The sequence below is a fragment of the Dermacentor silvarum genome, chromosome 11, assembly GCF_013339745.2.
Source record: "Dermacentor silvarum isolate Dsil-2018 chromosome 11, BIME_Dsil_1.4, whole genome shotgun sequence".
NCBI lineage: Eukaryota > Metazoa > Arthropoda > Arachnida > Ixodida > Ixodidae > Dermacentor > Dermacentor silvarum.
The window spans coordinates 17,276,111-17,295,778 of record NC_051164.1 but is presented as its reverse complement, the minus strand read 5'-3'; the positions used below and the strand labels follow the sequence as shown (position 1 = coordinate 17,295,778).

Sequence of the window (19,668 nt, the reverse complement as noted above, 5' to 3'; positions counted from 1 at the left end):
ACCCCATGTCCTTCTTATTGCGGGTAAGCTTGAACGCAGAGTGTACGGTGGTGCCTCCGACCGCAACTGCCGCCTTCCCCGTGCTGGCGCAAATGACGTACGAGTTGTACGGTCGTTCGTCTCCGTTGTATCGGTTTTACACGTCCAAGATGAGCTTGAGAACGTTTTGCCACACCCTGCAGGTCCTGTGAGGAAGACCCGCAGAGGGGGTGAACCGGCGGTGGTTTGCCTGTGCACAATCTCTCTTATCAACTCGTACTGTTCTGCGTTGGTCATTTTCATTAAATTTGCATATTCCTCCCTGCCCATAACATCTTGCCTCTTGCGTACGGCAGGAGAGGCACACGTCTCTCTGACGACACGAATCAAGTCATCGCTAGGCACGAGGTCGGCGTCTTCTTCGGGTGCACGGCGGTGGAATGCGCGGCGGAATCTGCGGCGGGAACGGCGGCGGCATCTTCTCGTTGCTGCTGTATCCTGTGCTCTTGAATCAACTGAACCACGATGTTGTCGTAGTTGCCGATGTTGTATTGGCGATGTTTGGTAGCAATGAGGTCCTTGTTGGCCTCGGACGTCTCGAGGTATTTGTTATGATCGAGAACGTCAACAGCCTCATTCCTGAACGGTACGTAAAGGAGGACCTGCTCTCTCATGTAATCCTCCGGTTGATCTGCGGTACTGTAATGGCGGTAGCGGATGATGATGGGGTGCTCGCGAAGACCGTATCCGCGTTTGTACTTGCTTGCAAAGTCGGCAAGGCAAACGTCTTCCATTTCGGGCGGCCTGCCCTCGTACCTCTGGACGATGTTGAGCTTCCAGACGTCGGTGGACGAGGCGCCAATGTTTGCCTATTCCTCGTTGGTCTTGTGTACGCGCACTCGTTCCTCTGGGTAGCACGTGGGTATGTAGACGACCTCACGGCTCTTTTCCGACATTTCCTGACCCAAGAGGAACCAGGCCGCCTCTTGCGCCGACATTTCGACCCCCTTGAGCATGGTCACTCCCAGAGAGCGTACGATGGCAGAGTATTCCATTTCTGGCTTTTCTTCTAGAATTTGCATTACGGCCTAGTGTAGGTTGGACATGCCGCGATCCGCCTTGTTGACGTAATCGACGACATACGTTGCAGCAGGCGTAGTGGTCTAGAATCACCTGAAGATCCATGTTGGAATCTAGGACCTTGGCGATCCAGGGGTTGAAGGGATTGACCATTTTTTGCGCCGGGGTGCGATGATGTAGAACACAGGGACGCGTAAATCCGGCTCTCACAATGTCCATGTATCCTGCATCGGACCGAACGTCGAAGGTGGCGAGAAACTCTTCCGATGAGACGAACGATCCCCTCTCCAAAGCGTCGTGCGTATCTTCGTACCGTTGCTTGAGTTTCTGACGATGTCCCTTCTCGGCCTCGTCCTCGGTCGGAGGAAAGGGGACTACAATCCTAGTGTCATTACTGGGCATGAACGGTGCTCCGAAACGGCATTTGGTGCGTCCCCGCTTATAGCAAGTGTGGGTGTGAGCGTGCAGCTGGGTCCTGGGTCTCTTTAGAAGGTCTGTGTCGAGCGTGAGCAACGCTTCGACCATTTCCAACGTGTGCGGCATGTCGCCCGACACTTCCTCTTGCGGGGCGTTATCGAGCCACAGAATGGTGTGAATGTGTGCGCTACCACGCTGTTGGAATTCGACCCGCTTGAAGAAGTCTACCACAACATACGGCATCTCTTATCGTTGAGTATGTTGAGAATCACATTGAAGATTCGATGGGTGTAAATTGCCCACGCAACTGGGTCGTTGTTAACCAGTTCGACGCGTTGCATGGAATTCAATTCTTGCACGGCTCGTGCCACCCCTTCGCGACCCACTCGCAAGCGCTGCAATGTTTCGATGACCTGTTCCAGTGCAGTTCCGCGGCAGAGAGCGTGAGAAATGCATGAGGCTTACCCAACTGACGAATCATTGCAAAGAGTTCCTTTTCTACGATCTTGCCTGTATTGAACGGTGTTTGGTATGCCTCTCATGAAGCCGAGATCTCGGTTGAGGACTTCATCCATGAAATCTGCACTCTCAAGTTGCTGCCGCGTAATCGCACTGGTGATTGCGTTGGTCCTGAACGTCATGGTCTTGCTGGCAACGTTGTGACGCATGACCTTCTTGGCCATGTACAAGACGTGATCGGGGCACACTCCGCGACGATCGGTACGACGAATCTCGCTACTCGCCTTTGTGAAGGGGGTCCGTCTGGGTCCGGTGATTCTACGGAGTATGCCGAGGTATATTTGAGGAAACGACAACTATTCGGCATACTCGTCAAAGAGCAGAGAGATGGGAGTCTGCCCTTCACCGGGTGCCACGTGGAAACTGTGCATACCTTCGATTAGGCCTAGTTCATCAGCTGCAGAATGCGCCGCCGAACTCGTTCCCATTGCAGATACCGCCGCGGTCGTTGCCGCCGTTCCCGCCGCAGTATCGCCGCCGCTGTTGACGCACTTGGTGATGACGCAGGCTCCGTCGTCAAATATCATGGTATGCGCCATTGTGTTGAGTGCAATCGCCGCCTGCATAGGATCTTCCAGGTCGGTAACCTCTGGCGCCGGCTCGATCTCGTCGTCGTCCACGTCACCGTCGTCTTCCACGTTCGCGAGGCGGCTCCAATTCACTGTGATCTTAAAATACTTGTATAACGGAGAATGCTCGAGATGTTTGAGCCATTCGTGGACGTTACGTTTCTTAACGAGACTTTTCTTATACGACGGTTTGCATACGAGCCGGCGCTTGATATGAACGTCGATGGCCACGTCGTCCGGAATGTTCCGAGGTAGGCATTGAACCGTGTTGGGGACGTTTATCGGAACGTTAACCACTTGCCCCTTGATGCCGTACTGTCCGCTTCCGTGCGTCAACCGCCTTATGCTCATGAACGGCAAACGAGGGGATATGAGTCGTTCTTCCACAGGGTTCAAAGAAGGCAAGTGGTCCGGTTTCGCTGGATATCTGTAGCCATACGATACGCTCATGGGAGGTACCTTTCCCGCGACCAGTGAATCCTTGCAGCTAGAGCAAATCTTATACTCACCGCTGCCGACGGGGAATTCGCGCCGAAGCACGGCAATGGCGTTACCCCGAGCACGGTCGTTCTTGATTCCGGACACCGTTACGAGATTATTGGAGAACCATAATCTGTCACACACACTGCAGCTGTGTCCGAACGTAACGTCTAGAAAGTCTCGCTTAAACCGCGCGTCGGCACCTTCGGGTTGAGCTCGCCTGATGCGTTTTGCAGACACCTCACGAGCTCTCACTGCATCGGGGTCTGTCTGCCGATACGCGCGCTTTCTCGCTGCTTCCCGTTCCCTGACGTTCTGCAGATCCTCCTCACGCCGCAGCCGTGCCGCTTCGGCCTCCCGTTCTCGAACGGCTGGATCTTCGCGACGCTGCCGTGCCGCTTCGGCCTCCCGTTCTCGAACGGCTGGATCTTCGCGACGCTGCCGTGCCGCTTCCGCCTCCCATTCTCGAGCGGCTGGATCTTCGCGACGCTGCCGTGCCGCATCGGCCTGATAAGTGGTTCTTGAGGGAAAGGGAAAGGTTGGCGCTATCTTCTGCAGCCCTTGAGGGAGCACGGCTGTGCCGCTTCGGCCTCCCGTTCTAGCACTGCGGGGTTTTCCCGGCGTCGCCGAGCAGCCTGACGACACGCTTCGGCCTCTCGTTCTCGCACGGCCGGATTCTGTCTGCGAGCGCGCGCTGCCGCCGCCTTGCGCGCTCGTCGCTCCGCCGCCTTGTCTTCCATCCGGCGACTCCGAGCGAAAGAGAAAGCGCGCCAAGAGCGAGCGCCTTTTCTTATTATTAGTGATATTATTTCCAAGGACATATACCACAACGCCATCTATTGAGCAATTCATAAACTAGAGGTAGCAGCCTGACGACACGCTTCTGCGTCTCTTTCACGTACGGACACACAACGCCATCTATTGAGCAATTCATAAACTAGAGGTGGCTACATACTACTACTACTAAGAGGAGGGAACGACCCACACCCTAAGGAGCTTCGCCCCTAAAAAATTACACCATCTTCCCGTAGGGGAACCCTGAGTAGTATGCGAAGCAGCCATGGGGTCGACTCAAGTTCCCATTAGTTTTCAGATAGGCCAGTCGCCGCTGCGGTTTCATGGCAGCGGCTCGAGCCCTCTTCTCCGCGGCGCTGTCTATGGCGCTAACACTGACGTTGACGCTGGCGCTGTCCGTGGCACTCATCGCGGCGTTGCGGAAGGAGAATGAGAGGGCGAAGTGAATGATGATGAGTGGGCGAAGCACGGGGGATCACTCGGGCAAAACGCCGGAAGCGTTCTCCGGAAGCCGGACGCTGGCTTCCGGAAACGGAACCGGAAGTGGAACCGGAAGCGGTACCGGAACCAGAAGCAGAAGCCGGAGCTTGGCGTACATATACTATACATATACATACAAGGAGAGGAGGGGGAGGAGGATGCGCATGTGCAGTGCGGGTGTGGACGCCGCACGGCGGATAGAGGGAGGGACATAGCCCCGACCATAAGCTGCTTCGCATCTGAAATAGGAGGGAAGGAGTCTTGGCATCGAACATGCAGTAGCGTTGCATAGGCAGCGTTGCATCGAGAGCGTGCATGTGCAAGACTGCGCCGCGATTGTGATTGGTGGACTTGACTGTTTGTTCTGCGCATGTAAAAGACTGTTCATTTGATATATATTCGGGTGATGCGATGTCATGAGAGGTTTTTGGTTGCTTGTATGCTGCCAGTACGCAGCCAATGAAATAAAGACGTTTCGCAAGTACGTCTCGGCGGCTGTCGCAACAGACGCACCAACTTCAAATCTGGGGGTGTGCCAACTTGAAATTTGGGGTTGGCCAACCTAAAATTTGGAGGTGGGCCATGTTGAAATTTGGGGGTCAGCCAACTTGAAATTTGCACGTGGTCCAGCTTAAATTCGGGTGTAAGCCAACTTGAAATTTGTTGTTGGCTAACCTAAAATTTGGGGGTGGGCCAAGCTAAATTTCGCGGTGACCAACTTAATATTTGGAAGTGGGCCAAGCTGAAATGTGGGGGTCGGTCAACCTGAAATTTGGACGTGGTCCAGCTTAAATTTGGGGCTGGGCCAACTGAAGTTTGGGGTGGGCCAATTGGAAATTAGTGTGTGGGCCAACTGAAATTTGAGGGTATGGTTGCGCATACTTAGCCAACTCAGTGGAGTTTCTGCATTCTTTTTTTCTTCCTCAAGATAATCCAACCATTTCTTGGCCAATCTCCCATATGGGTAAGAGCCTGGCGATAGCTATGACGGACACCGGTGGCGTCAGCGGCGGACAACATCGCAAACCAAAACGGCTCTTAGAATGAGCGCATAACAGCTTACGCTGTAGTAGGCGCAAAACGACTAAAGAATGCTATTCGTTTTAAAACGCCTTTTTATTCCGTTTTGACAGTTGAGATTTTCCCTTTACAATTACCGCGCTTACACGTCTAATACCCCTGACACATGGGCAAGGGTTTCCTTTGCAGGAAACCCCTTTTGTTACTCCGAAGGACCCTTTGCAGAAAGGAGTTGCGCCGATGACACACAGCATCGCACTAACTTCTTTAGGTGGTTGCTTAGATGAACACGAAAAATAAGCGCTGCGTGTTAAAGCAGCAAGAGAGAAAACATTTACAAAAAGCTGCGCATGTACATTACATTTAGTGATTGTAGAACCTAAAACATTTTTTTCATTTTTGATGATATAATGCGCATATTCGGAATTCAACATGGCGGCATAAGTGACGTGGTGCGCGCGTTTGAGAGTATAGCTGGAGTAAATCTTCACTGTTCGACAAATCGCATTACCACTAAAAATTTTAACATTTTCCAAGGTAAAAAAATACTTACGGGCCGCCGTAGTTATGTAACAGGTTTTCTTCTATTTATGAATTGTGCATGCTGTATGCAGAGGTACACCTTTCCGCTTGAAAAATAGATGCCCGATCTTTCCCGCAAAGGAACTTTGCCAGGAGGGAGATACTCCTTTGTCGCGTGTCACTGCGCTTGAACGCCTTTCCGGTAGATGTCCCCTTACCTAAAGGACTTTAGAGTGCCCGTGTGTCACGAGTATTAGAAGGCTATTTTGTCCGGTTTGCCCCTGCTCGGTAGGAATGACGATAAGAGCACACACCGAAAAGAGGGAGCGCAGAGAGGGACGCTTCGTGGCTCTCCATCACGTGCCGCAGACACGCTTGCGCCTTGTGGACAAGTCGATAGCACTTGCCAACGTGTCGCCATGAGGCTAGATAATGTGGGCTACGCCGAGCCGGTTTGTAAGCCATTATATTTTTTAAATGCGAAGCATTTCTTGGCGAACATTTCCTACTTTGACAATATCTATCTATCTATCTATCTATCTATCTATCTATCTATCTATCTATCTATCTATCTATCTATCTATCTATCTATCTATCTATCTATCTATCTATCTATCTATCTATCTATCTATCTAGCCACCTACGCCTTTGTGCTCTCAAGGTCGTTTCGTTAACTTGGTATGTACCAAAATTGGCATGCTATGACAAGAGTAAATGACGAACATAAAAGATATCTCATGACATGCGTGTCAAGTAGGTCATGAAACAGCCACCTACGCCTTGGTGCTCTCAAGATCGTTGCGTTAACTTGGTAGGTACCAAAATTGGCATAGTATGACAGGAGTGTATGACGAACATATCTGATAGGTCATGACATAAATTTCGTGACATGCGTGTCATGTAGGTCCTGAATATGACCCAGCGAAAAAGATTAACACTCAAAAACCGCTGAAATGGGTTCGGACGTGGGTACTAAGTGAAGGAAACACTAAAGGATGCTGGTAGAAGACAGTCAGGAGCATGACTCAGCAAAAATGACAATGACTCAGCGAAAGCAGATTAACACTCAAAAAGCACTGGAATGGGTTCGGACGTGGGCACTAAGTGAAGGAAACACTAAAGGATGATGGTAGAAGTCATAGTCATGACCATGACTGAGCAAAAATGAGAATGATTCGGCGAAAAAAGATTAACAATCAAAAACCACTGGTATGGGTTTAGACGGGGGGGGGGTACTAAGTGAAGGACACACTTAAGGATGGTGGTGGAAGTCAGTCATGAGCATGACTCAGCAAAAACGTGAATGACTCAGCGAAAAAAATTAAAACTGAAAACCGACTGTAATGGTTCTGACGGGGGTACTAACTGAAGGAAACAGTAAAGGACGCTGGTAGAAGTCATAGTCATGAGCATGACTCAGCAAAAATGGCAATGACTCAGCGAGAAAAGATTAACACTCAAAAACCACTGGAGTGGGTTTGGACGTGGGCACTAAGTGAAGGAAACACTAAAGGATGATGGTAGAAATGATAGTCATGACCATGAATGAGCAAAAAAAGTCACAGGACTACGCGGCACATGCAGCACAGTCACAGTGTAAGCTGGTGGTGCGGCTCAATAGTAGCTTCAATTGCGGCACCACGCGCAACAGGGTCTTTGCGGCAAAGTATCTTCGCCTCGTATTGACGAGAAGGACCTGAACTGTCCTCCCGGCGTCGACGGCGAGCTGCGGCTTGTCATGCTCTCTGCACAGCAGTCTGCTTAGCCCGACGATGCCTGGTTGTAGCCGCGCACGTAGCTCTACGATTCGCTTCTTCAGCAGCGGTTCGTACCTTGCGAGGAGACGCCATAACTTGTGCTGAAGAGGTATCCAGAATACGAGGCGCACATCTCACATCGGGATCGCGTTGATCGCGCGCCTCGTTTGAATCCCATTTCGTCGTCTGCGCCTGTGCACGCTGTGTTTGCAGGCGCCTTCACTAGATGGCGCCAGCATACTGGCAGAGGCTCGGGTTGTCTGCGCCTGCGCGCCTGCCTAGGGCGCGTTTATAGGGCATTTTTCCGCTGCCTGATAACAAGCGCTTGCGTGGCTCAGTGCTAAAGTATCCGACTCCCGCTCAGCGGGCCTGGATTGGATCCCGGCAGAGACCGGGTACTTTTTTTCGCATTTCCGTCGATAGCGGTTACTTTCCCCGGCGGCGGCGGCGGCGGCGGACGCCATCGCGAACCGAAACGGCTATTGGAATGAGCCCATAACAGCTTACGCTGTAAGATGAGAATGACTCAGCGAAAAAAGATTAACACTTAAAAACCAATGAAATGGGTTTGGAAGTGGTACGAAGTGATGAAAAAGGCTAAAGGTTCATGGTCAATGCCATAGTCATGAGCATGATTAAGGCTTTCGCCTTAAACTTAGGTGTAGCTAAAGGGACTCCTGAGGACTCATGACATGCGTGTCATGTAGGTCATGAAGGAGCCGCCTACGTCTTGGTGATCTCATGGTCGTTTCGTTAACTTGGTAGGCTCCCCGCAGACTGCTTCGCATAACGTCGATTCCCACAGAGCGTGGGATCTGCCGGCTTTTTTTTTTTGCCCACTCAAACTAAAAGGCTGCTGTGAAGCATCCCGTGTTCAACTATACTACATTGACGTTTTCTGTGTTAGTTGTTTCGTACTTTTACCTTTCCTGCCTGGGCCTAGATGGGCCTGCAGTATTTTGCAAGCAAATAAATAAACAAAATTAAGTAGCACTAGAAAGCTCGTGTGGATGGCAGTTTTATGCCCTCAAAGTTTTTAAGTTCACAAAAGCGTAAACGGAAACCGTCATGAGCAAGGTAATGACCTAAAATTTAGCAATATATTCTACATGGCTTGTATAAGAATGTATGCCACAACAATTAAGTACTTTGTTCTGGGTCCGTGATTTGTGTCACGTTGGTTGCTCATGCACCTGTTTTCTGTGCGTGACATAATTTGCAGCCACAGCCAGCAGAAGACACGCCTGAAAAGTCCTTTCTGAGGCATGAAGTAAAGCGTTACTCACAATTGCAAACTGCGGCCAAGAAGAAGATTAAGACTCTGCAGCAATCCGTTGCTGACTTTTGCAAAAGGTTGCTCATCTCCAAGATGTCATAGAAGATTTACCTGAGAATCGCATTCTAGGAAATGAGGATGTTGTCACGTTGCAGAGTCTTGGTGGGGCAAAAAAAGACTTGCTCATGTGTCAACTGACACCTAAGTCTGGAGCAGCGGTTTCACCCGCTTACTGGCCAGAGCTCAGGGTATTTGCACTGACTGCATTTTACTTATAGCAGCCTGAACTCAACCGAAAAGGACTTAGAATGCATTGAATCCTAACGAAATCAGTATACCTTTTTTCACTTTGACACCTTGATTTGTTTGTCGCTAAACGCTGCTTAATGTGCGCAGACGTCATTATAAGCGAAAGCGAGTACTCGTGAATGTAAGCTAAAGAGTGCAGGTTTGTAGACGTGAACATGACTGAAGCAAGCTCTGCCCTTTCTCTGTATCAGTGGTCATTTTAGTGAGCTGGTAATTCACATTGATTAGCCGTCGAGTTCGAACAAAATGAGTAGGTAGGTAATTCTATGGGATATAATGGAGTCTGGTCCCATGATTCCGTTAGTATGATTATGTCCTGTAATTACGTGAATCTTAAAGAGCCCGAGTAAGCGAAAGTCAGTGAGTCTAGGTGCGCTTACCTGAGTCTGAATCGGGTTAGTCTGAGTACGAGCGAGCCCGGCTGAGTAAAATATTCATGGGTGTTAGTCCCAGTGAGCCCGGTTGAGTAGAATATTGGTGAGTCTTCGCCCAAGTGAGCCCGGCTGAGTGGAATATTGGTGATTCTGAGTCCGAGTGAGTCTGGCGGAGTAAAATATTTCTCCATCCGAAAATGGAGGCCTGATATCTCGCTTCGTTGCCAGATGCATTAGTCTCCTGTTAGGCACCTACGTTGTGCGCTAGTGGCATTATGTCGCCCGCATGCATCAGCCTAAAGACCCTCTGTTGCGCTTAGTGTTTCTCAATGGCCGTGAGCGAAAACAGGAATTTTTTCTAGTGGTAACAAGCTGCTTTTTGCAGAGAAGTTGTACATGGCTACCGCGGCAAATTTTCTGCGTTTGTGCGTGCACACAGTCGCGTCGATAAAGAAAAATTTTCGTCACCAGAGTTAGTGTAATTCTGAGTTTCCGCGTAACAGAATTATGTTTTCTCGTATGTTCAAATTACAATCCGATGCTATCATGTCTGCAGGTTGTGTGTAAGTCGTACTTTACAAATTTTGTGACGCACTTTACTTTGAGAAACTGAATTAGGTCAATAAAGCACTTGCGCCAGGCGGACGGTCTACTAGAATGAGGATACATCCTGCACTCCGGCATACGTGCGTGCGCGCGTGACGAACGTGTGCACACGATGTATCTGTCCTAGATGAGCAGGCGCTCTGGCCGTTGCATTGGTCGCGCAGAGTGTGCTGCGATTGTAATAGACATCAGGGCAAAGACTTAAAAAATTACAGTGACGTTCACTTCGTGAACGCGGGTTACGTGCAAGCGTATGGACGCCGCGAATGTGCACCGCGGGGTCGATGCACCAACGAGAAGGGCGCGAATGAGCTCGTGGATGCTACATTGATCTTGACGATGCGACGCCTTGTGGCGGTGGCGCTTGTGTAACGTCGGCTACAGGGTGGAATGAAGGCGCAGTTTTTTTCAGAATAGCGTATCAAAGATGCCATCATTTAAAAGTAAAGGAAATGCCTCCTACACGCATATTCCTGCTTTTCTAAATCATTAGTACTGTTTTCTGACAGCGGCAGAAAACAGTACTAGCCTACAAGCCTACTGTCAACTGCATGTTGGTCAACGGATGTAGAAACTCATGGAAGTGACCACCTCCCAATATACGTTCAATTTAGCTGGTTCCGCCGTTCAGCCTCACGATGCACACACCAAACAAATAAACAAATTCAACTTTATTCAAGGCATCTATCAAAACCAGATGTCAGTGCACGACTACACCATCCGAGGTTGAGGACATCATCGCTACTTCTCGGCGTGACACGAGACAAGTTAACCTACCGATGCGGAGATCAGCGATCGATTCACAATACGAGGCCCTTCGTGCAATCCGCCGCCGCGCAGAACGGCAATACAGAAGAACAAAGCCTCCGTCAGACCTTTCAGCCAGTCGCCGAACACAACGACACGTTCTTAGGCATTTCGACAAGCTTGACAGGCAGCAGTGGCGGACGTTCTGCGGCTCTCTGGACCCAAGACAGCCTTTATCTAAGATCTGGCGGGTAGTACGAAGTCTGCAGACGAGTCCACAACAAAGCCAACCATTCCGTGCCGTGGCTCTACATCAAGGCAGGAGCGCATTGGAGTGGGCAATGACTACTGTAAACTTGTCGTGGCCACATCTAATACCGAAATTGAAGCTCTTACAAACCATTGCGCCCTCGTAACCTGATGACTTGATGAGCGTCTCGAGGTGCCTTTTACGACGCAAGATTTGACACTGCAATTTCTGTCTCCCGACGCTCATCGGCTCTAGGTCCACACGGAATCACGTACGCTGCGCTTCGTCATCTTGGCACAGAAGCACTATCCTGTTGTCCCACTATAACATCACGGGAGGTAGGGCACCAAGGCAACCAGTAGGTAAGCTCTCCAAAGAAACAAAGGACCTAATAAAGAAACGACAGAAGATGAAAATGTCCAACTCAAGAGATCATATAGAATTCGCTGAACTGTCAAAACTAATCAACAAGAAAAAAGTAAGGGATATTCGAAATTATAACGTGGGAAAGATTGAGGAAGCCGTAAAATATGGACGCAGCATTAAATCAGTAAGAAAAAAGCTTGGCATAGGACAAGGCAAGATGTATGCACTGAAAGATAAGCATGGTAATATCATCAGCAATTTCGATGACATAGTAAAAGCAGCGGAAGAATTCTATACTGACCTGTACAGTGCCCAAAACAGCCAAGCTACTTTCATTCAAAATAGTGATGGACCGGATACAGAGGCTCCTTCTATAACTAGCGCTGAAGTTAGAAGAGCCTTGAAAGACATGACCAGGGGGAAAGCTGCTGGAGAAGATGGAATAACAGTAGATTTAATCAAAGATGGAGGAGATATCATGCTTGAAAAGCTTGCGGCCCTTTATACGCAATGCCTCACAACTTCATGTGTACCAGAGAGCTGGAAGAACGCCAACATTATACTAATCCATAAGAAGGGAGACATTAAAGAACTGAAGAATTATAGACCCATTAGCTTGCTTTCAGTATTGTATAAAATATTCACCAAGATAATTTCCAATAGAATCAGGGCAACACTTGACTTCAGTCAACCAAGAGAACAGGCTGGCTTCAGGAAGGGATATTCTACGATGGATCATATCCATGTCATAAATCAGGTAATCGAGAAATCTGCGGAGTACAATCAACGTCTCTACATGGCTTTCATAGATTATGAAAAGGCATTTGATTCAGTAGAGATACCAGCAGTCATAGAGGCATTGCGTAATCAAGGAGTACAGGAGGCATACGTGAATATCTTAGCAAACATCTACAAGGATTCCACAGCTACCTTGGTTCTCCACAAGAAAAGTAGAAAGTTACCTATCAAGAAAGGGGTCAGGCAAGGAGACACAATCTCTCCAATGCTATTCACTGCATGCTTAGAAGAAGTATTCAAGCTCTTAGACTGGGAAGGCTTAGGAGTGAGGATCAACGGCGAATATCTCAGCAACCTTCGGTTTGCAGATGACATTGTCCTATTCAGCAACAATGGAGACGAATTACAACAAATGATTGAGGACCTTAATCGAGAAAGTGTAAGAATTGGGTTGAAGATGAATATGCAGAAGACAAAGATAATGTTCAATAGCCTGGCAAGGGAACAAGAATTCAGGATCGCCAGTCAGCCTCTAGAGTCTGTAAAGGAGTACGTTTATCTATAGGTCAATTACTCACAGGGGACCCTGATCATGAGAAAGAAATTTACAGAAGAATACAATTGGGTTGGAGTGCATACGGCAGGCATTATCAAATCCTGACTGGGAGCTTACCACTGTCGTTGAAAAGAAAAGTGTACAATCATTGCATTCTACCGGTGCTAACATATGGGGCAGAAACTTGGAGGTTAACAAAGAAGCTCGAGAACAAGTTAAGGTCCGCACAAAGAGCGATGGAACGAAAAATCTTAGGACTAACGTTAAGAGACAGGAAGAGAGCGGTGTGGATCAGAGAACAAACGGGGATAACCGATATTCTAGTTGACATTAAGCGGAAGAAATGGAGCTGGGCAGGCCATGTAATGCGTAGGATGGATAACCGGTGGGCCATTAGGGTTACAGAATGGATACCAAGAGAAGGGAAGCGCAGTCGAGGTCGGCAGAAAACGAGATGGGATGATGAAGTTAGGAAATTTGCAGGCGCAAGTTGGAATACGCTAGCGCAAGACAGGGGTAATTGGAGATCGCAGGGAGAGGCCTTCGTCCTGCAGTGGACATAAAATATAGGCTGATGATGATGATGATGATGATGATGATGAACATCACGTGGGAGTCAGGAAATGTTCCAGCTAATTGGAAAAACAGCCGCATTGCTCAAACCGGGGAATTGCCTTAATGAACTTTCCCCCAACAGGCCGATCGCCTTAGCCAGATGCGTCGGCCAGTAGCGCACCCAGGATCTCTGCCAGGGGGGGGGGGGGGGGGGTTGACAGCTTGCCAATACTATCTAAACAGCACTAATTTCAATGTCTTCACGGGAAATTGGCAAAAAATGCGCTTTTTGCGTACTCGCAGACGATTACGCAGACGATTACGGCAGACGATTACGCAGACGATTACCTCTTACATCTTAGTTGCAGTACTCAAAGCGCAAGGAAAGAAAAGGCGCAAGGAAAGAAAAGGCAAAGAAACTCGGCCTCAGGGGGGGGGGGGGTGTTACAACCCTCGAACCCCCCCGTCGGTGCGCCACTGTCGTCGGCAAAGTAATGGATATGATGGTACTGTCAAGGTTAGAGTGGGTATTAGAAAACAATAACTGCTTTCCCCAATTTATGCATGGGTTTAGAAGAGGCTGATCTGCCATTGACGGTGTGGTCAACTTGATCTTAATGTTGAACAGGACAGAATTCGACGCAGATTAGTCGGGGCAGTTTTCCTTGACATTAAGGGCGCCTAGGACAATGTTCTGCATTGCGCTATCCTTGATGTGCTAGAAGATTTAGGCATCGGTGGCCGACTATATGCTTGGATCGTTAGTTATCTGAGTGGCCGTATCGTGTAAATGTCGGCAAGCGATGGAGACACCGGTCAATATAATATTCAGCGCTGTGTTCCGCAAGGAGGAGTTCTCAGTCCGACTCTCTTCAATGTGACATTGATTGGACTTGCGTCTGAGCTTCCCAACACAGTAAAGATTAGCGCATATGCCGACGACATATGCATATGGTCTGCAAAGTGCAGTGACAATCATAGCCAACTACTTACGACGCCAAGGCCTCACACTTTCAAATAAAAAATGTGCAGTGCTTGCATTCACGCGCAAACAAATGACTAAATACCCGATGGTCGTTAATGAAACTGCGATACCTTACGTAACACACAAGTTCCTTGGTGTAATCGTAGACCGTGAAGTATCCTGATCAAGGTACGTCACTGCACTGAAGACAAAACTGCACAGTTTTGTTCTTGTGCTTCGTGTTGTGGCAGGAGCAAGATGGGGCTCGTCGGAATCGTCTCTTCTTCAATTGTACGAAGCCCTGTTCATAGGCTATATAAGATACAGCATGCCGGTGGTCTCGAACATGAGACCTAGCTGTATGCGGACGCTAGACAGCATCCAAGCTCAAGGATGGCGCACGTGCTTGGGCCTATCACGCTGCACCTCAACCAATGGAACCATCGCGTAAGCTCGGGCTTGTCCCATAAATGTATATATGCTCTGCGAACCTCTTAGAGTGCACCTACGCTTGTTGACCCGACATAGGCAACATCCCCTATCAGCACTCCCTGCCACAGACCCAAACTGCAGTTTTTCGAGAGCTATATCACGCCATGAGAATATTCTGCCATTAAGATTCTCTCCCCTATGCATTCTTAGAGCACCTCCGTGGGTGCTACCTAAACCACTTGTTAAACTTTAAACCCCTGGGATCACGAGGAAGTCCTGTGTTTCATCCATTGGTCTTAAGCAACTTATCCTATCGCACATTTTTACAGTATACGGTGGTACTTCACTCGTGTATACAGATAGCTCTGTTACTCCACCGCAGCCTTCATCATCCCGCAAATGACCATCGCTCAACGATTTAAATTAGACCACAAGTCCATTTCAACTACTGCAGAACTTGTTGCTATCGGCGAGGGAATACGATTCCTTGCAGGAGAGCCTCCTCGCACATGGACTTTATTTTGCGACGCCAAACGCGCTCTTCAAGACATTGAGTGCGTTGAGACAAGGCCCTTATTATATTTTAGCTCTCGAAATCGCAGAGCTTCTCGACATTGAGACAAAAAGTGGCCACCATGTCAACTTTCAGCGGATACCTGCTGGCGTGTTAGGAAATGAACAAGCAGACGCTGAAGCTAAAATAGCTGTAAATAATGCACCAGAAGTAAGCATTGCTTTCTCACGAACAGACACGAATGTCCCGCTTCCGTGCGTTATAAGCAACTCTACACTTGAACACTGGACCAATCCAGATTGACGACACAGGCGACTGCACAAATGGGACCCAGAAATGAAGTTCCGCATGCCTCATAAACTGAAGAGGAGTATGACGAGTTTAATACACTGGATTCGTCTTGGTGTTGCACTCGCGAGGCGTTATACGTATATCAGTCGGCTGCAATGACACTGGTCCCAACTGCGATCACTGCCAAGCGCCAGAAACACTTGAGCATATTTTGCTCATGCCCAGCGTACGCGCGAGAACGGCAGAGCCTTATTTCTACTATTCAACGAGTTACTAAAAGACCAATATCTGACGAGATTGTATTAGGTCCTTGGACTGACGTCAACAGTACAGTTAATTGTGGTCATCGGAGCGACTATAGGCTTCCTTTAGGCCACTGGAATCGACGCACGACTATAGAATGACCCCAACGTGATGGACATGTATATACGCACCTCCTTATCTTATCATCATCATTCATCGCTCTCCCCCCCCCCCCCCCTCCCTTCCGCAGTGTAGAGTAGCAGGCCACAGCAAACTATCACTCAGGCCGACCTCTCTGCTTTTCCTCAAATAAACTGGCGTCCGCTAAAAACTTGAAAACGTGTTAAATGGCCCTCGGGGGATTTTATAGACGGCCACACGGGGCCTCCAGCAGATGTCTCGATGAATGATGATCTCGAAGAATCTGTGCAGCGTGGCGAAATAGGCATTTAGTCCATTGGTGGGCTATTGCAGAAAAATTCTGATTATCTTCCGCGTAAACGCGACAAGGTCTAGTTCACAAAGGGACGCCGATATGGAAGCCACCTGTTTTTGAAGCCTCACACGCACCTGTGGGCGTGCTAAACCTGACTTCCAGACGCTGACGCCATCTCTGCATGTTAAAACTGGATAGTCTTCGGTAGACGCTCCACTAAGCCAGTGTGTAACGAGATTGAAAAGGCTGAAATCCTTCCTTCGGAAATACAACGGCCATGGAACAACATGGAACAAACTTCATCCAAGTCCTTTTAGCGGATTCTAGATGCAAAACGTTATGCTTTTCGCACGGATACAAAGAAAGGTACGGGAATTTGGATTTGAAGAGGGAAGCGGAGCATGTAGTTATTGTCCTTTGCTTGTACCGTCGTTCCATTTGCGCATCATTTATGATGAATCCGTTCCTAGTTACCCAACATGCAGTAGTTTTATATGAAGCCAATTCATTAGAGATCGTTAACAAATGCCCATTGTCAGTATTCATCTTCAAGTACACATGAAAGCACATAGCTTTGTATCAAGCAACCACTGAACAAAAATGAATGTAGAGTCCTGGTTGAGGAAAACACTCAATGCGTTTGGACTATAGGCTGAAGTTAGTCATCCTGAAATTAGGTAGAAACCACATAGAAGAGGCGACATCACTGCAAAAAGCTCATCAATCGATTACCTGCAAGCACAGCAGCGCAACCCCAGCGCACATCATCAATACTCACCTCCGATACATCGTGCTGATTGATGACGTTGACAGCTCGCTGCGTGAAGAGGTGCGTCGTGTAGGCGCCAGTTGAGTTCCATAGAACCTCACGGTTGAACCAAAAGTCAAATCCACACACTCCCCTCTACAAATAAAGAAAACAGAGATAAGCTCATCGGTAGCTTAACATAAATCACGCTGTTTGTTTTAAGACCAATAAAGGGACGATAAAATCAGTTCATAAATTCATCGTTATCATCAACCTATTTTTTGTCCAGTGCTGGACAAAATCTCGAAATATTCCTGCTTTGCATAAGATGAATCCATGTTATGCCAGCAAATTCTCTGTCGTCTTCAACTGCATTTTTCGTCTCTTGGCACACTGTTTAACTACTGTGGAGGTCTCCAGATTAACTATGCTTCGGATCATTTAGTTAGACCTTTGTACACGAGCGCATTTGGGTTTCAACTTCGTCGAAATGTGGTGGCTGCAGCCGAGAACTGAACCCACCAGGTCATGCTCAGCACTAGAGCGCGATAATCCCTGCATCACCGTGGTCGGTGGTTTCTCAGCTGAATTGAAGCCGTTACGTAATGAATAAAAGTGGCAAAAAAAGGTTGGTGATTCCGCATTTTTCTCAATTACATAAGTGAAGACATGGATACGATTTATTCTTGAATACCCCCTACTTATGACAGCCTCCGACAAAGCAAATCTACCACTCCTGTACTGTTATATGCAAGGCTCGTTTAGCTACGAAAGAGGCAAAAGAAAGGTGGCAAAGCCGCCTCGAAGTTCGCGCACCAGCACGACGTGACGTCATGGTTTTCGTTGTGCCTTCTCGGATGAAGTTTATAGTTTATCGACAAAGGATTACATTACATTTTAAGGGAATCTAAGACTAAACTTCTTGGTTCTCGAATCTGAGCCCACTCGGACGTTTTCGCATTTCGGCCAAAATGGCGGAAATACGGAAAATTACCTGTAAAATTGTGACGTCACACCAACGCACCGGGTCTTAGCTTTTGAGGACAAATTTAAGAAAGAGAACACTTTTTATTTTATTCAGCAGTATTTAACCTTTACCCACTGAATCACTTAAAAACATTCTAAAACATCCTTTGTCATAAATACCGGACTGAGTCTCTCTTTATTGTACATTGAAGCAATGAACGCAATGCGGTATTATTTGCAGGAGCACTGACGGATTAACTGATATAATGTTTGGTGACTCAGTAATTCACAGCAGACACACTCGCAGGATAATCGTGAACGATGTCTTCTGAACGCATTTGCACGGATTTCCCCATATTGACACGTGTACTTGTTTATCTTTCACCGGTGACCGCTGTTCACCGGCTAACAAATGTTCAACATTATCGCTCAGCGCAGGACGCGCCTGCATGTAACGAGTTTCTCGAACGTTATCGATGCTTCTATACGTTGTCTGTTGTCACCGACGCTTATGTAATCTGAGTATGAGCGACGCGAATTGTCTAGTACTTTCTGGAAGACACGAGGGCACATGATATATATATATATATATATATATATATATATATATACACCAGAAAAAAGCGATTCTGGGTCCGGGTAAATATTTACAGTGAAGTAGACGCGCGTATGAAGCGGTTTATTGACGTTTCGGCCGGGGTCCGGCCTTCATCAGAATATAATATATATATATATATATATATATATATATATATATATATATATATATAATGTATATTTTATACATCAGTCGATGACTCATGTATAAAAGCCGACGCGTTTCGCGGCTGATCAGATTTTGATAATCGCCGACTGTTCGCCGCTATTGTTTTGCTTCGAGTGTAACTTGCTTTTGTGGGCACAGGTTCGTCCAATAAAGACTCAGTTTTGTCATTAACTGTTTTACGACTGTTTTCTTCACCGTCATACGTACGTGACAATACTGTTGGCGAAAAGTTATCACACGTCGAAATTTCTCTATAGTTTTATTACTGCTGTAACGAAAAATATAAGCACAAGCTGCGAGAGACAATCAATTTTATGAACTCCTGTGAGCAGTAATCGCGAGACCCCGAATCCCTTGATACGTATGCAGCCTCCTGTGATATCCGAATAAATGATTGAAGGTGGGTGAGTGGTAAGGCAGGGAGAGGCCTTAATATGTGGACATAAATAGAGGCTGATGATGATGATGATGATGTTCATCTGCAGTCTCCCATAGAATGTGGTAAATGAACAAAGAGAAGCATCAGGATCAGTCACTACTCGGCATCAGGCATCAGGATGCCGAGTAGTGTCTCAGTCCTATATTCTTTAGCGGGTACATCAGGTACACCGATGCAACAGCAAGCATATTTGTTCCGTCTTATTGATGACAATGAAATTCGACTAAAAGTCTTAAACGATGTCAAGGAACAGGTTGTGATACGGGGGCCACGCATTGGTGTAGAAAGTTTCACTCATCTAGCTAACAGTTCAAAACATTGCAGGAAAACGTATGCACGCAGAATGCATATGTTGAAATTATGTGAAGCTAGAGTGAAACGGTAAATGAAATGGTATACACGTAACTAAACGTAGCTAAATGTGATGGGCACAAATCTAACAGTGACAAAGCAAAGACAAATATTCTTTGAGGT

General features: G+C 47.7%; 2 protein-coding genes across 2 annotated transcripts in view; both read right to left on the bottom strand.

Annotated features, from left to right (window-relative positions):
- Positions 1-2,291: 2,291 nt before the first annotated feature.
- LOC125941262 (uncharacterized) lies at positions 2,292-4,248 on the bottom strand. Its single transcript, XM_049658232.1, has 2 exons — positions 4,219-4,248; positions 2,292-3,533 (listed from the first exon to the last, which is right to left on the bottom strand). Exons 1-2 carry the CDS (start codon positions 4,246-4,248, stop codon positions 2,292-2,294), a joined length of 1,272 nt encoding a protein of 423 aa, XP_049514189.1.
- A 12,747-nt stretch (positions 4,249-16,995) lies between these two features.
- The window catches only part of LOC125941261 (uncharacterized), a 57,055-nt gene continuing 54,382 nt past the window's right edge, over positions 16,996-19,668 (bottom strand). Inside the window, exons 3-4 of the mRNA XM_049658231.1 lie at positions 17,054-17,179; positions 16,996-17,007 (exon numbers count right to left, since the gene is read on the bottom strand). Coding sequence (XP_049514188.1) covers positions 16,996-17,007; positions 17,054-17,179 — 138 coding nt within the window. The remainder of the gene's footprint in view (positions 17,008-17,053; positions 17,180-19,668) is intronic.